The sequence below is a fragment of the Ciconia boyciana genome, chromosome 12, assembly GCF_034638445.1.
Source record: "Ciconia boyciana chromosome 12, ASM3463844v1, whole genome shotgun sequence".
Taxonomy (NCBI): domain Eukaryota; kingdom Metazoa; phylum Chordata; class Aves; order Ciconiiformes; family Ciconiidae; genus Ciconia; species Ciconia boyciana.
Genome location: NC_132945.1, coordinates 2,960,691 through 2,975,338, shown reverse-complemented (window position 1 = coordinate 2,975,338; position 14,648 = coordinate 2,960,691). Strand labels below are relative to the sequence as shown.

The 14,648-nt window shown below is 39.9% G+C and overlaps 1 protein-coding gene across 7 annotated transcripts in view; it reads left to right on the top strand.

Annotated features, from left to right (window-relative positions):
* Positions 1-14,648, top strand: part of HDX (highly divergent homeobox) — a 48,573-nt gene that overhangs the window by 17,855 nt on the left and 16,070 nt on the right. For 5 of the 7 annotated variants that reach the window (XM_072877173.1, XM_072877179.1, XM_072877175.1 and 2 more), the window contains 2 exons: positions 2,372-2,425; positions 13,545-13,691. In XM_072877173.1, coding sequence (XP_072733274.1) covers positions 2,372-2,425; positions 13,545-13,691 — 201 coding nt within the window. The remainder of the gene's footprint in view (positions 1-2,371; positions 2,426-13,544; positions 13,692-14,648) is intronic. The other 2 variants (XM_072877177.1, XM_072877178.1) reach the window with 2 other exon arrangements.

Below are 14,648 nucleotides of genomic sequence, written 5' to 3'. Positions count from 1 at the left end.
CTCAAGGCTGAATTGTGGTTTAGTCTTGATTTCCTCCCCCCAACCCTAAGGGACAAAAATACTGTTGAAAGTATGTGTGTTTTTAATTACTTTGTTACACACTGAAGCACTGTTATCTAATTTAGCCCTGTCTTCTTCAAGGAAAAATCCTAAGCCTTGCAGCCAGTACGTCAGAATAGGATATAGATATAATATATATTTATTTATTTTTAAGATTCACTTTAAGGATGCTGCTTTATATGAATGAGCTGCAAGTTTGGTTTATTTAAGGAACTGGGACGCTTTTTTTTTTTTTAAAATGTGTCAAAGTGATTTGTTTACTTCCCTAGAGACTTTTGAAGACAAGAGGAAGACTTTCTTGCTAACTTTGGGCAGCACAGCTTTTTGCTAGGGCAAGCAACATGGTCTTCTCTGAAGAGACTTGAACAAAGTGTTTCCTGACACTCGTTCTTGTAACAGAAGCGGAGTTACCTTTGTCACAGGAGTTCTTCCACTTTATTTCTGGGATGAAATACTTCCAGCTGCACAAATGGGGAGAACCTGTGGGGCTCTGGGAAGGACAGCAGCTGTGAGCAGGCTGCAAGAACACTGCGTATGGCCTCAAGTAATGCTGGGACACAGCAGCCAGGACTGGGTTGGGGCTCTTGGTTTGTTCCAGTGCACTGAATTTGGGACAGTAAATCTGCAGGTGAATTGGGAAAAGATTATGTAGGGACCTCATATAGTGTAACCACTTCAGTTAAGGTACAGCATTGGCAATACACAAGTCTTGTGGTATCTTTGAACTTTCTCTAGCATCTGCCAGAGCTGCCATTTCTAAGACACAATATCTTTTCTGAGAGGGGCACTTCAGGTTGTCATTTTTGCAACTCACAGTAGCTGTCCCAGTTGGACTAGGACTGGAGTTACACCTGTGGGTGCAGGATAACTATCCATCTCACTCAGAAAAGTAACCCACCCCAAAAAACCCCCAACCCTTGTGCCTTTTTCATAGAGCCAGTTTAGAATGCTCCCATGCGTGTTGTCTTTCAAGTAGTTATATTGAGATAAATTTGATTGTATTTGGCATGATACCTGTCAGAACTTGTGTGCATTTGTCTTCCAAGTAACTGTTAATGCTCTGCCAGACTGAGTGCTTTATTCACATAGGAAAGGACATTTTTGTGTAGCCCCACTTTAAATTTGTGAAGAGAAGCCATCTGGGTGGATACTGAGGATGCATTTACAGCAGATTCTGTAGTGTGAAGCTGTTGTGTGGGATATAGAATTGTAATAGACGTAACTTGCTTATACAGAATTTCTAAAATGTGTGTGTGTGGAACTAAGAAATTAATATTTTAGCCACAAAAGCCGATGTAGACCTGCCCTAAGGAGGGGAGGGTGTTCATTTCTAGCCCCCCTCAACCCACCTTGTGCTGTAAAGACAAAGTGTCTGACCTTAGGTAGCCTCCAAGTGCTTCCAGCTAAAAGCTTGAAGAATACAAGTATCTTATGTGCTTGTACACTAGACAAACTGTACCAGGTATTCTATATTTGGTTATGCTCATGCTGCAAGATTCATTAGTAGAGCACTTCGCAAATACAGAAACTATTAGCGTAGTTTGATACAGTCAGCAGAAGTGAGTAGATTTTTCTTCCTCGCATACATAGTGTGTGTAATGGCTTGAGATTGATTAATCTCTCAAGCATTGCTTGTCTGCAGCAGATGAAGAACATAGAATCTTAAATAAGCCTAAAATATTCCAGGCTATGACACATTTCAGATGGCCAGGGAAAACAGTCCAAGATTATTGTTTAATAAAGTCTGACCTCTGGGAATGATGGAGAAGCAATGGGAGTCAAGGCAGCTAACCTTTGCCTTCATACCCCTTCCACTTCCTTCTCCAACCTGATGTCCCTAGTTTTTCTGCTAATGCAAATCCTTAACATCTGACACTGAATAGCTCAGTTACTAAAGTGATAGTATTTTTTTTCTGAAAATTTAACTGAGGTAATTGAAAAATATGTGACAGCAATTCTGTCAGACATCGGCCCTTGTCTAACTCCAGTCTGCTTAATCTTACCAGTTTTGTGACAGACTGCAAGTGAAAACTTGTGTTCTGAAATACAAGTTTTGAGATAGCAAAGGTACAGAAACACCCAAGTTGCCATCGTATTATCTTACCCTCTCCCAAAAACAGTGTTTTGTTTTTAGCCTTACAACAGTAAGGCTAAGTGTGACTTTGTGTTGCTTTTACATTTTAACCTGTTTTAAAGACTTTCTTATCAGAATTGAATGCACAGTATTGAAGTCTTGTGAAAGCTGCTCAGTATTAGCTATCATAGCAACCTAAGCTGTTGTTTTCTGTTGTTTCCTCCTTCCCCTCTACAGATTTCAGGAAACCTTACTGTGCCTTGGATTACAGGTTGTTCCAGAAAAAGAGCGGTAAGTATATTTCCGTTTAAGTATCTAATGCATCAAGTGAAGGAAAGAAAAGTTTATAAAAATGCATTTTTGAAAATGTCAGTTCTGTTTACCTTGTGTGGGTTTTTTTTCCCCTTTATGCTTTGACTAATACAAACATTATCTGCAGATACAATGTTTCAGTTAAGGTAAAGTTGATGTATATCTTTAAAAGCAGGTGAAAATCATAATCCTGTGTCAAGTAATGTGATGCCCAGGTATATGAATTGTGCTATTAGCTGAGATACAACATCTGAATTGATAAGGACTGAGAGTTTAGGGCTCAGAATACATTTTTTTATATTGAAAGTGAAATGGTTGTTAATTGAGGCAACTGAATGCTTAAGAGAGTAACTCCCCCTTCAGCTACTCTGCACATGCACAGAATTAGTCCGTGCTATCTGTAGTAACCTTATCAAGTCTAATTTTATCCACATATATGTCATTTCACATTAGGCAGAATCAGCCAGGTTGGTGTCCTCAATTCACAAATGACTCCAAACCATAACATAAGGTACGAAACAGCTTTTGTCAGGAGAATACCTCTGCCCAGCTCTTTTGTTGATCACTGTTCAGCATTTCCGTTCAAGAGCAGTCTGCGAGCTTCTCTTTGAAGAGCATGTCGATTCTGCTTACCATAAAAATACACCCTAAACCTGCAGGTTGGATGGTACAACCAAGTCCAGCTCTATCAGAAGCAATAACTAGGGAGGTGGCTATCGTGATAACCAAACTTATCCCATCAAACCCCTCAAACCATTGAGCTGTCAGTCATGTGTGCTGCTTTGGCAATGATGTCTAGGTAATGGAAGAACCTTTCCTTGCCTTCTCCTCCCTGCTGTACCCAGTACTTTCTTCTTTTTTTATTATTTTCGGCTCTTCTGTTTAGTCTTCAAAAGGTGTGAGTTTGGTAGTGTTTCCTGTATAAGTAGGAATCTAAGGACCATCACATTAATTGTGTTTTCTCTCAGACTTTTGCTAGGTCTCAATTGTAGCACACTTCTAGTTTCTGCAGCCTTTGTTAGTATCACTTATTTCTGTTTATATAGAGAGCACTTCATAAGAGCATCTCCCAGAGGAACGAGTACTTTTACACAAATCCTGTTGTTGCTCATTCCATCTTGAGTAGGCTGTTTTAAATGTAGCCCTTTTCTGGAAGGCACCTTCCCTCTATCACTTCATGACCTTTTAAAACATCAAGCAGCTGGTGAGTGTCACAGAGTACAGTTTCACTTTGAGCTGATTTCACAGCACACCACTGTTGAAAGGGGGAGGTTTTTCCCCCCTTCTTCCTTCTGGTGCTCTGCCACCCCATCCGTAGCACTGGCGCTAGTATCTAATTGCAAGGTAATCCAGGTCAAGTGTCTGACCTGTCAGATACGTATTCTTCTGCTGAGTTTGTCTTTCTCCTGTCTTTAGTGCATTGAATGTAGGGATCAGGTGAGTGCCAGAGCCAGCTCAAAGTAGGCAGCAGGAGCATGTGGCTGGGAGCAATTAAGAGAGAGGGGCATGATGCTGTCCCCTGCTTTCCAGCACTGGGTAGGTTGTTGCGGCATGGTAGTCATGCTAGATATCTGATACAAGCTGTAGAAGAAATTACTGCAATATGTTTAAAACCTTCAAGGATGTGGAAATGCCCGTTTATTAAGCGTGACTGTTAGGGATTTCTTTTTCCTTAGACCTTTACTCCTGTGTTGTCTTTAATCAATAAAATGCATAAAACCCATTGGTTAATACAGTCCAGTTTGACAACATCTGCTTCCAGATTTGTGGATGGACTTTCTCCAATGTGAGTGCATAATTAGCCTTCTTAAGGAGACAAGTTTAGGAGTTGGCACTCTAAAACTGCTGCATACACACAGGTGTAAGACAACAAAAAGAGAGAAAAAGCTCCTACTTCCTAGGAAACTTCAGTTTCAAATGTGAAATTCTTTTGAAGAAAGAGCGTGAGGGAACAGAAATAGAACGGATAGATTTGTAGAACTGCGATTATGGCAATTACTGCCATTCAAACAGTAAAAAGGCTAATCTGTATTTTGTTTAAAATGGAAAAGATCATCTTTTAGATGCTTTGAATTTTTAATCTTTTGCCTTGATGTTTTGTTTTCCTTGCCCTGTCCTTCAACTGCATCAAGAGAGAAATAAAAACTGTGCAGTTCTGCAGAAGCTCTTTCTAGTCTGCTCAGGTATGCTGTGAGATGATGTAATCCTGACTGCTAATGAATATTAGTCGAGAAATATCACCCTCGCAATTATTCATGAGAATGTCTTTGGAAATTATGGAATTCTGCATTCTGTCATGGTGTGTGCGCAATGCATTGGCCTTTACAAATGCCTTGATTTTTGGTTTTTCACAGGGTGGTGGAAGGATAACAAATATTCAAAAATAGCAATGAAGATACTGGTTAAAGAGAATTAAAAGGGGAAAAAGATCTTCACTTTTGTCCTTGCATTTAAGTCTTGAGTGTACTAACTGTGCTTAAGTCATGTGTCATCTGATGTCTTAGCAGAATGGTTGCTGTTTATAGTACATATAACTTAGTATGCTAACTATGAAAAACATTTGTCATGTAGGTGTTGACTCTAGGTAAGCTGTGCCTGCCTTAGTTGTGAAGTTTTATTTTTTGAGGAGGGCAGGGATTTGGTTTTGTTTTTTTGGTTTTTTTTATTTGTAATTAAAAATAGTTTTAGTGGTCTTGATATCAAGTCTGAAACACAAAGTTATTAAGATAAGAGATTAAGGTCTTAGAATTATTTCTGCCCATCACCCTTCAGAAGCAGACGTAGTAAATCACATGGTGTATTTTGGATGGGATTTTAAATGAAACTTAAGTTGTCTTTCATGCTGACATCTGGGCTAGTTCATGCGAGGTTTCGAGGGAACGCTGCCCTCAGTGGAGAAACTCAGAGGGGAGCTGGTCTTGAAGTTTCCCCCCACCTGGAGCAACACTGCATTGTAGTGAGGGCTTCGATACCTCCTTGAATAGTGTACTTCTGCACTTTGGTGGAACCTCTACCGTAGCTAGGTTAGCTGAATCTGCCTAGAGCTTCAGCTCAGGGTGTCTCGCCTTGCAGTCTGGCGTGTATATTTTGGGATAAAATATCTGAAATAAGTGGAGGGTTCCTGTGCTAGATTTTGATTTTTTTAAATTGGACTTTCAACATTGCCTATTGCAATAAAATTCTGGAGATAGTGGCATTAAAGTGTTCCCCTCAGAGTCCTGCCTGTCACAGAAAGAGTACAGTAGATGCACTTTGAATCAGGTAAAGGAGCTGATCTAAGCCCAGGTCAGTGTGAGATCTGCCACCAGTTGTGCTGGCACACCTGTGGGCACGGGGAAGACAGCTGGATTGTATGGAGGAGACTAGGTGGGGGAGATACATCAGTATAACTACTAAAGAAAATACCTCGTTGGACTGTGGTCTAAGAATCTTATGAAAACTGTCTGCTGCCACAGTAAGCCTACGTGCACTGGAGAAAAAGATATTTAGAGCGACTTTTAAAGTAAAAAGAGCACCCATAGGGATTAAAACTACGTAAAGTCAAAGTGCACTTCAATTGTACCTTTTGTTTTAAAACTGTACCAATATTAACTTGTGAAGTTCCCTTCACCTGTTCACATTCCTCTCCTCTCCTAGAAGGGCAGAGGGATGAAAACTGTGTATTTTAGTCAAGTTGGTTAGAGCATGTCTGAGTAAGAAAGTCAGAGTCTTCAGCAAGAAAGACTGACAAGCCAACCTGAAGATCTCCACAGGACTGAATTGTGAATGCTGTCCTTGTTCATACCTTTTCTTCCACGTAATTTGGATAACTGGTTAATGGTTTTCCTCCTTCTGTGAAATATTTCACCACATATCTCAAGGTATTTCACTTTGTTAATGTTTACATTAGGTGATAATAACATACATAGTATGTCATGACGTTCTTGCGGTGAACAGCACCTCTTCACTACTGTCAACACCAATCCTTCAGTTAATGCAAAGGGAAGGCAAGTCTTATCATTGTTTCGGACAGAATACATCTTTTTATTATATGGCATGCTGTGCCGAGGTTTCGCAAATCACCTAGGCTTATTGTATGCTGTGATCCTGCAGGCTGGAAAGAATGTCCTATCTGGCCAGGAATTGGAAAAGCAGACTTTCTAGTCAACTATGAGGAAAACATTAATAGATTAAGTAGGAATCCTGATAATTACTGTCTAAAAATCAGTTTACTTTGAGGCTGAACCTTCACTATTTAACAAACTAGATCAAAATCTCAAGAAGAAGGGTGAGTTGTCAGTTTATGTGGATTGGAGGTTGGTTTTAGAAATGGTGGAGTGAGATGACTGGAGTTTAGATTAATATTTGGCTAGACTAGTCTATTGGACTGGTCTCTCTTTTTTTCTTTTTTCTCTGTTTTTTCTTCTTAGCTGTGCTTGGTTTAGAAACACATACTAACAAAATAGATGTAATTTTGGCTGAGTGTCGAAGCAGTTGCAGCTCTTTTCCAGCTGTGGTACTGTGAAATATTTATCAGTCCTGCTTCCATCAGAGCAAGCTTCAAGCTTACCCAACCAGTGGGAAAAGATGCAGAAAGTCTCTCTTCCAGAAATCTAAGTGTTTGTGCACTAATAGTATGTTAGCAGTAATAGTTTAAGGGTGCCTTCAGATGCTGTTTGGCTTGCAGTCCATTTCCAAACACCTCTTTGCCTGAAGGCTGTGCAGCTTGCTGCTGTATCTCCTGCTCTATGAATGAAGTTGGCCGTAGCAACTCACTCCTAACCATTTGCTTTGCTAGGGACCTGCAGGTACATTTCGTCCTCCTAAGAAGATTGAAAGTATCTTGTGATGGGTACTTGTCTGCTCACGTGATGAGAAGGGAACTGTAAAGACTTGGGGAAAGGCAGTGTCTAGATACCAGCTCTCTGAATCTCTCCAGTAGTTACAGCTACCAGCTGCCTTTTATTTTTTTTTCCTGGGGAGAATTGTGTGTGGCCTGGGAGTCTTTGGGGCTTTACTGGGTGGAAGTGCCTGCAGCATACCTGTCTGCAGAAAGTACCGTTCTTTCAAAGATGCTTCTGACTGCACTGTTCCTGCACGGGCAGCTACACTGTGTATGTGCACCAGTGTCTAGCCGAAGCAGCAGGACTGGTTCTGTTGCGGGAGACTGGGTATCACTGAAATGGGGGACAGCTTTGTGACAGTTGTGAAACCTGAACTTAAAACCTCAAACTGAAGGAGTGTGTAATCTGGCGTAGCTTTAATGAGGTTAAATATTCTGGTAGTGTTAAGGGAAAATACAGATCCTTAGAATTTTGGAGTGAAATAAAGTGACAATAAAGCAAATTCTGTACTCTTGAGTCGTGTATGACTGAAGACTGACCTATCCATTCTATAAAGAAGTAAACTGTATTAATCATTGGACAAGAAGATGGGAAGTTTGCTAAGGAGTAAGAGACCTCACGTGTGTTGGGCAGTGAAATAGAGAAATAATATACTGAAGAGTAAGACTAATATTAAATGGTGCAGATGGGAAAGGGGGAACATATGTAGAATGACTGATTCAGAAATAACTATTATTATGTGCAAATAAGATATTGAGATAAGAATTGATAATCCTCTGAAAAAAATCAGTTAGACATTAAGTAGTGTCAAAAGTTCAGAGCGCTGCATGCCAGCATCATTAGGAATGGGGAACAAAGCAAAATAACACTATACTCGTATAGAAGGATCTGGGATTTGTTCATACCTTGAATGCTGCGTGCACTTCTGATCTTCCCATTCCTCCTGAAATATAACAGAGAAGCAGTAATGGTGATCAAAGGCACGAAACAGCCATATAGCGAACAACCAAATGGGCTGTATCTCTTCGGACTTGAAAAGAAAGGACTGGGAGGGAGTGGAGGATCGTGATGGAGATCTTAAAAAAAAAAAAAAAAAAAAAGTGTGGAGAAGCAGACATGGACTCATTTGTTCCAGTGTAAGAGTGGGTATCAAATGAAGCTAGCCTTAGATAGGCTCAAAAGGAGATAGGACATGTTTATTTGGAGTAACTTAAAGTAAGAAGTGTGTCCAATTTCTAAGATACTGGGGTTGCTAGAGAGTATTGGAGGGAAGTGTCACTGTTTGTCCTATACTACTTTTTACTAGACTTTAAATAACCTTGAAGATGTGCAAGAGAAGTATTAGTCTGTGAGATTTCTTGATGTTTCTCCATGATAGAGCATCTGATTGGTAGTGACTAAAATTTGTTGCGAGAGGTTTGTTTGCTAGAAATAACCATTACCTTAGAGCATTTCATCACAGAACATCACAACTGAACTGTTGATTTAATATTATTTCAGTGCAATTTAAATGTAACTTGTTGTTAACAACATACAGTGCTCAGCTGCAGCATAAATGCAATAGTTATTACATTTATATTAAAGCTCTAGTTCTTTCATTTTTATCATGTCTTTTATTAATAATCTGAAGATTGTGTATAGCTGTTGTGCATGTGGCCTGAAACATTTTCAACTGATGCATAAAAACTGATCTAAAAAAGCAGGCTCTAATAAAAGGCAGGATAAGGACATTCCACTGCAGTGCAATTATTCATACCAATTATAGACACTAGATTTGCACCACAAATATTGCATGCACAGTGGGTATTATGAGGGGCTCGGCAAAGTGCCAGGAATGTCTATAATAAACTGGGTCATCTCCTATAAGAATGTTGTTATTACACTTGAGAGGTCAGGGGATAAGCAGGGTTTAACCCTGCGCTCGGCAGAACTGCTGATTCAATTTGCTCACAAGGATTGCTTTTCATTGTGAGTTGATAGTCTATTTTCTGCTGGAAGAAGCTTCTCTGCTTTTCAAACTATGGACAACAGAACTGGTAAATGTAAAGAATTCAGCAAACAGTTAATACTGCTGAGGATGAAGCCGAGCCTCGAATCAACAAGCAGTGAATCTGAAGAGACGAAATGAGAACTGTATTCACAATAGTTGTTAAAATGAAGTAAAAATATGAACTGAATTACTGGCTTGTCTTCAGCTATGGAAAGTATTGTCCTAAATATGAGGCTTTTCAATATTATCTTTTGATAGTTTTTTCCTATGCTAACTGATGCATAACCATCAATGTTACAATATTTGTAGGACTGTGCGTTTTTTTCTCGTTTCCTCAGTTCCCCTGATGATAATAAGCATGAGAAAGTTATTAACTAAATTGATGGAAATCTAGTTATATGTTCAATGTAGAAATTCTACCCTTTATTTTCTCACAAAAGACATTGGCTTTTTTAAAAGCATTATGTAATTTTTGAGCAGCTTATAATGCAGGAGTCAAACTTTATAATCTTTGTCAAGGGGATGATCCTGTAATTGAACGTAGTTTGTGATTTCTCTAAGAAATTAATGAACAGGCACATGGCACAGTCAGTTATACAAAGGTAGTTAGTCTGGATCTAAATTCTGGACAAGCTGAAGTGTTACTTGCATCTAGTGAGTGTAAGGGTTGAGACTGATCCCGTTATGGCGGTGCAGCAAGTGAGAGCAGTGTAAGTAAACGATCTTCCTTTGCCCTCTGCGATAGCGTAAAGCAGCTCACGTTCACTGTGTGCGAGTGTGCAGGCAGACAGCTCCTGGGTCACTTAATACGCAGTGACCTGCTGCCCTCTTAGCAACTTCTTTGTGAATCAGAGCCCTTAAATGTCGGGAATCTTTCTTTTGGAGCACTGGTAAAATTTCAGGTCCGGGGGAAATGGCAAAAATGAGATACAGACTCAAAAGTAGAAAAGTTCAAGTGGGATGAGAAGTACTAATGGGAGAACACGCTGAGTTTACTAGGGTGGATTGAGCCAGGCGTCTCAGTAAGGCTGCTCTCCTCAACGGGGAGGGGGACTTGATTTTTTTCATACCATCTTCTATTTACATGCACTTGTTTTTCCCCTCAGTTTTGTTCCTGCTTTCTGGACTCTTTCATGTGGTGTGTGTTGTGGGTTTTTTGGTTTTTTCTTTCATATCAGTTGACTGAAAGAACTTGTTCTCCATTTCCTTCTCTGACCTGCGATCAGTTTCAGCGTGATTCATGTGCTGCTGCACGAGCTCTTCAGGAACGAGTGAAAGGATAAAGTACCTGGTGTGGCAGTAACTGCAACTGCAACAGCAACAAAAAAGCAAAAATACATATTGCCATGTGAAACCCTAGGGATTATTTTTGACAAGGAGGTAAAACAAAAACTTTACGTTCTCCCCCCCCCCCCCTCCATTTCCACAGTAAGTGGCTGCAAAAGACTCCTTTGGGAATGTAGCTGCAGGAGAGTTCCCATAACTTTAAAACATGTACTTTGATCTCAGCTATTGAGACTCTACAACCCTGGTCTTATAGCAAAATTATGTAGCAGTTGTGAGGTGAAAACCATTGAATAGTGATTTATCTAATAAGAATTTTATTAAAACATTCATAGTAGATCATCAGAATTAACATAGATCCACCTGAAATGGAAAAGATATGACACTGCTTTTTAAAGTAAACTTTTGAAGCCAGGTGGTTTTGCTAAACACTGCTTTCTCCACTTAAAATCCTTGTAGTTAGTAAGTGAAAGCTGAGCAGCCTCTGCACCCTTCCCGCAGTACCATCCCTTTGGTAACCCTGTCTACAGTCAGTTATTGTGTGTCTTTTGTCTAATGTGGAATCCATTTGCATATCGCAAATGTAAAGCTTTTCTATTAGCGAGTATTCTTGCCCTGTATTCTTTCAATAGAAGAAGCATTTTCTTAGATAACTGGAAAATCATGTGGCAAGCAGAAATCTGAACTTACTCCAGCATCAGCTGTACTTTCTTTGGGTTTTGTTCTAATTTGGCTGTTGCAACAAACTAGGTGAGAGAAGACAACGCTACCCAGGGTTACTCCCTTACATTTGCAGTAATATTAGGCAGATTGCCCTTGCTTCTCTCATTTCACCCCTCCGCTGGGGAGGGGGAATTTCCATGGCATGTTCCAGGGGGTTTCTTTAAGCTGTGCATATTAAATATGAAGACATATTCTATTTTATTTTTCTGGTAAGTGCAGATCGCAGTAAGCTGTATGAGTGGTGGATTGTTGCAGCAGTGTTGTCAGTGTCAACTCTCCAGAATCAACAGTGAATGTTACTTATTTATTTATGTTTAAAAAATGCTCAGTATACTTTAGAAGGTGAATTTGCCCTGAGCATTCAGGAAGGCAGGATAGGCCAGAGTGACTTGTTTCTCCATGTAGTTTGAGTGTTGCTGTCATGCTCCTTTCTGCCTTCCCTTTTCTCAGCGCTTGGCTGCCGCTCCCCGACTGCAGAGCAAGAGCTGTTCCCGTCACTTTCAGAAGTTACAATCTATTTTGCCGACAGCTGTAAAAGGAGATACTGCTGCAGTGATTCAGGAGATAACTATACTTTTGTTCTTTGAAAATGGCTTGTAGGTAGGAGGAGCTCAGGTCAGGCGTACAGGGAAAACCAGCATCCGCTAAGGCTGGATGGGCATCGGGGATTTAGCTTTGCTCAGCAGGGTGCTCCTGGGGTGAAGTCCACGAGGTGAAGTCCACTTACTGCGCTTTGCCGCTCATCCCAGAGCAGCCTTGAAATGTGCCAACTGGATTCCTTTTAGATTAAAATAGACTGCAGCGTGCCGTCTGGGAGCGCATCTCGTGTGCTGCGGCTGCTAATAGCTGCTTGGTGTGCAGGACCAGAGGAGAGCTGCTCCCAGGCAGCGTGCGCGGTGTGCCCGTGGGCTCTCCGCACCCCCTGCTTCGCTCTGCCTCGTCCTGCGCTCCCTGCGTAAGGTGTCAGCTGGTGGATGGGCAGGATGGAAACAGCCTCTCTGATTCTGTACTTGAATGTATAAAATGATAGCCAAGAAAAAAAAAATCTGAGTGCCTGGTAGCAGTCAATAATGGACCATATTTTAATATAACAGGTACATTTTTTTTTTTTTTTACTGGACCACCTGGGACTTAAGGAGGCAAGGTTTTGATACCCCTATTTTATATTCATATATTAAGGAGACTCAAGTGCTTCTAACATTTTGAGGAATAGTAATTTTTAAAAGAAGAAAACTGCAAGGATTACCATATTCTGAAGATTAACAAAAATTAAAATTGATAACTGTACGAGATTGTGAAATGATTCCAGTCCTGCAAAATTTCCTTTTACTCCATTTTAAAGTTATTGCATTCTAACTTTTAACAGTTTTTAAATGAGCAAACCCAGATTTCAGATATTGAAATCATGATTATGTCTTACAAAATTGAGCTGTTGAAATAATGACAAATTTGGCACATGTGGCTACAACTTATTAGTGCTGACTTTATTGCTGCATTTATGTACTCCTAATAGCAGGAGAGATGACAAACATGGGTTGGTATAAAGCAACTGTAGATTTTAGTTAAAATTCTGGGCTAAAAAAATTTGATAAAGCTTATAAGTTCTACTAGCGAATGATACTGTATGCCCACGACAGTTCAAGAGGTGGTAGGATGTCTAGGATTTGTTTCTCAGTGTTGCTCCTTATATCAGTAATCCACTATCGCATATTTTGATAAATATACACAAAGAGTTAGGGAACTCGCAAATAAACAGTGGAACCAATTTAAACTCTGAAGCTTACCAAATAAACATTAAACGTATTCCCTTTAGGAACTCAGAATCTTTTGAATTATGCATGTATTGTAGTTTGCAGTAAGATAAAAGAACTTTAGGTGGGGGTGGGTGAGAAACTTGAAAAGCCTTAAGGAATAATTTGCATAAATTGGGTGGAGAGAGTAAACAGCACAAGGGGAAAAAAGTTATTTTCAGTAAGGCCTTATAGAATGAGATAAAACAAATTAAAAAAATCAGGTGGAGTTGAAACAAAGCTGAAGTGCTTTAAACTTGTGTTAGCACTGCCATTGCCTTGAAAGCAAATCCCAGGGAACTCTGTACTGCCCTGGATAAAAAAAACAAACTTAAAAAAAATAAATTCTTAAGGGAGAGTTAAAAGAGAAGAAAAGCCATGGAGACAGAATAACACATGTGTCTTACTGTATACAAGACCTCTGGAAATTTAAGTGAACAGCATAAGCAGAATTTTTTTAAATCTAACAGTTTTTTTTTATCTTACAGTTACAGGACCGCACACAATTTAGTGACCGAGACTTAGCTACCCTAAAGAAATACTGGGACAATGGCATGACCAGCCTGGGCTCAGTCTGCAGAGAGAAAATTGAAGCTGTGGCTGCAGAATTAAATGTTGACTGTGAAATAGTGCGGGTAAGAAATCTAGAGTCTTCCCCTATCTTGTCGCAGAAGCAAAAATAGGACAGATGAAAGCCTTTAAAAATTTCATGAGGAAGCTTGAAATAGATTTCACGTATTACATAATGAATGACCATGTTGGGAAGGGCTCTCTTGCTCTTTCTGCAGTCTATAAATAGAAAAAAGCCCTCAGGTAAGAGTCTTATTGATCAGCAGCAGGAGTAGCACTACGAGCTGTTTGACATTCTCTTTAGACTTGAGTAAGATTTTAAGTAAAAGTGTTACATTTTTTTTAGGGATATCCTAGAAGACTGAAAAGTGCTATTTATATTGCTATTAAGAAACAAAGCCTTTCTAAAGATACAGGGGAAATATTTCTCATTAATGCTTATAGGAAAAAGTCATTGTAAACATATGAAAGAAAATGCTCAAAAATAGGAAAAAAATATTTTTCAAGACTGTCTTGAAGCCAGGTTGAGATGTGATAGAGGGCAAAGGGTACTGCGAAGAATTCTGGGTCACTTCAATTTGATAGTCCATATAGGTGTCGTTGAGGAAGGATTGCTTGAGAAAGTACAGGTTTGGTGTAGGTAACCTGATTCCTGAGAACCACTCCACATCATCTCTTCCAGAGGTTGGGAAGTTTGGTACAGCACCAGTTGTTGCCACTGTATTCCCAGTTCTCATCATCGCTCTCAAACTGTGGGTGTCTCATGCACGCAGAGTGTTTCCATTCTTCAGAAAATAGTCCGACTGTCTTCGCAGTCAGTACAAAAACATGATTAGAGTCTTCCTGTCCCTCATAACGGGCATGACAATTGTAACTAGTCCTTTCAGCCTTTGTCCTCTTTTTCCACCTCTTTCTTAAAATTCTGACATTGCTACAAAGGTGGAACTAGGAGCCCTTATTTGAAACTCCTCTTTTGTGGAGCTCTCTCTTGGGTTAGTATATTGAAATGGTACCAAAGCTAC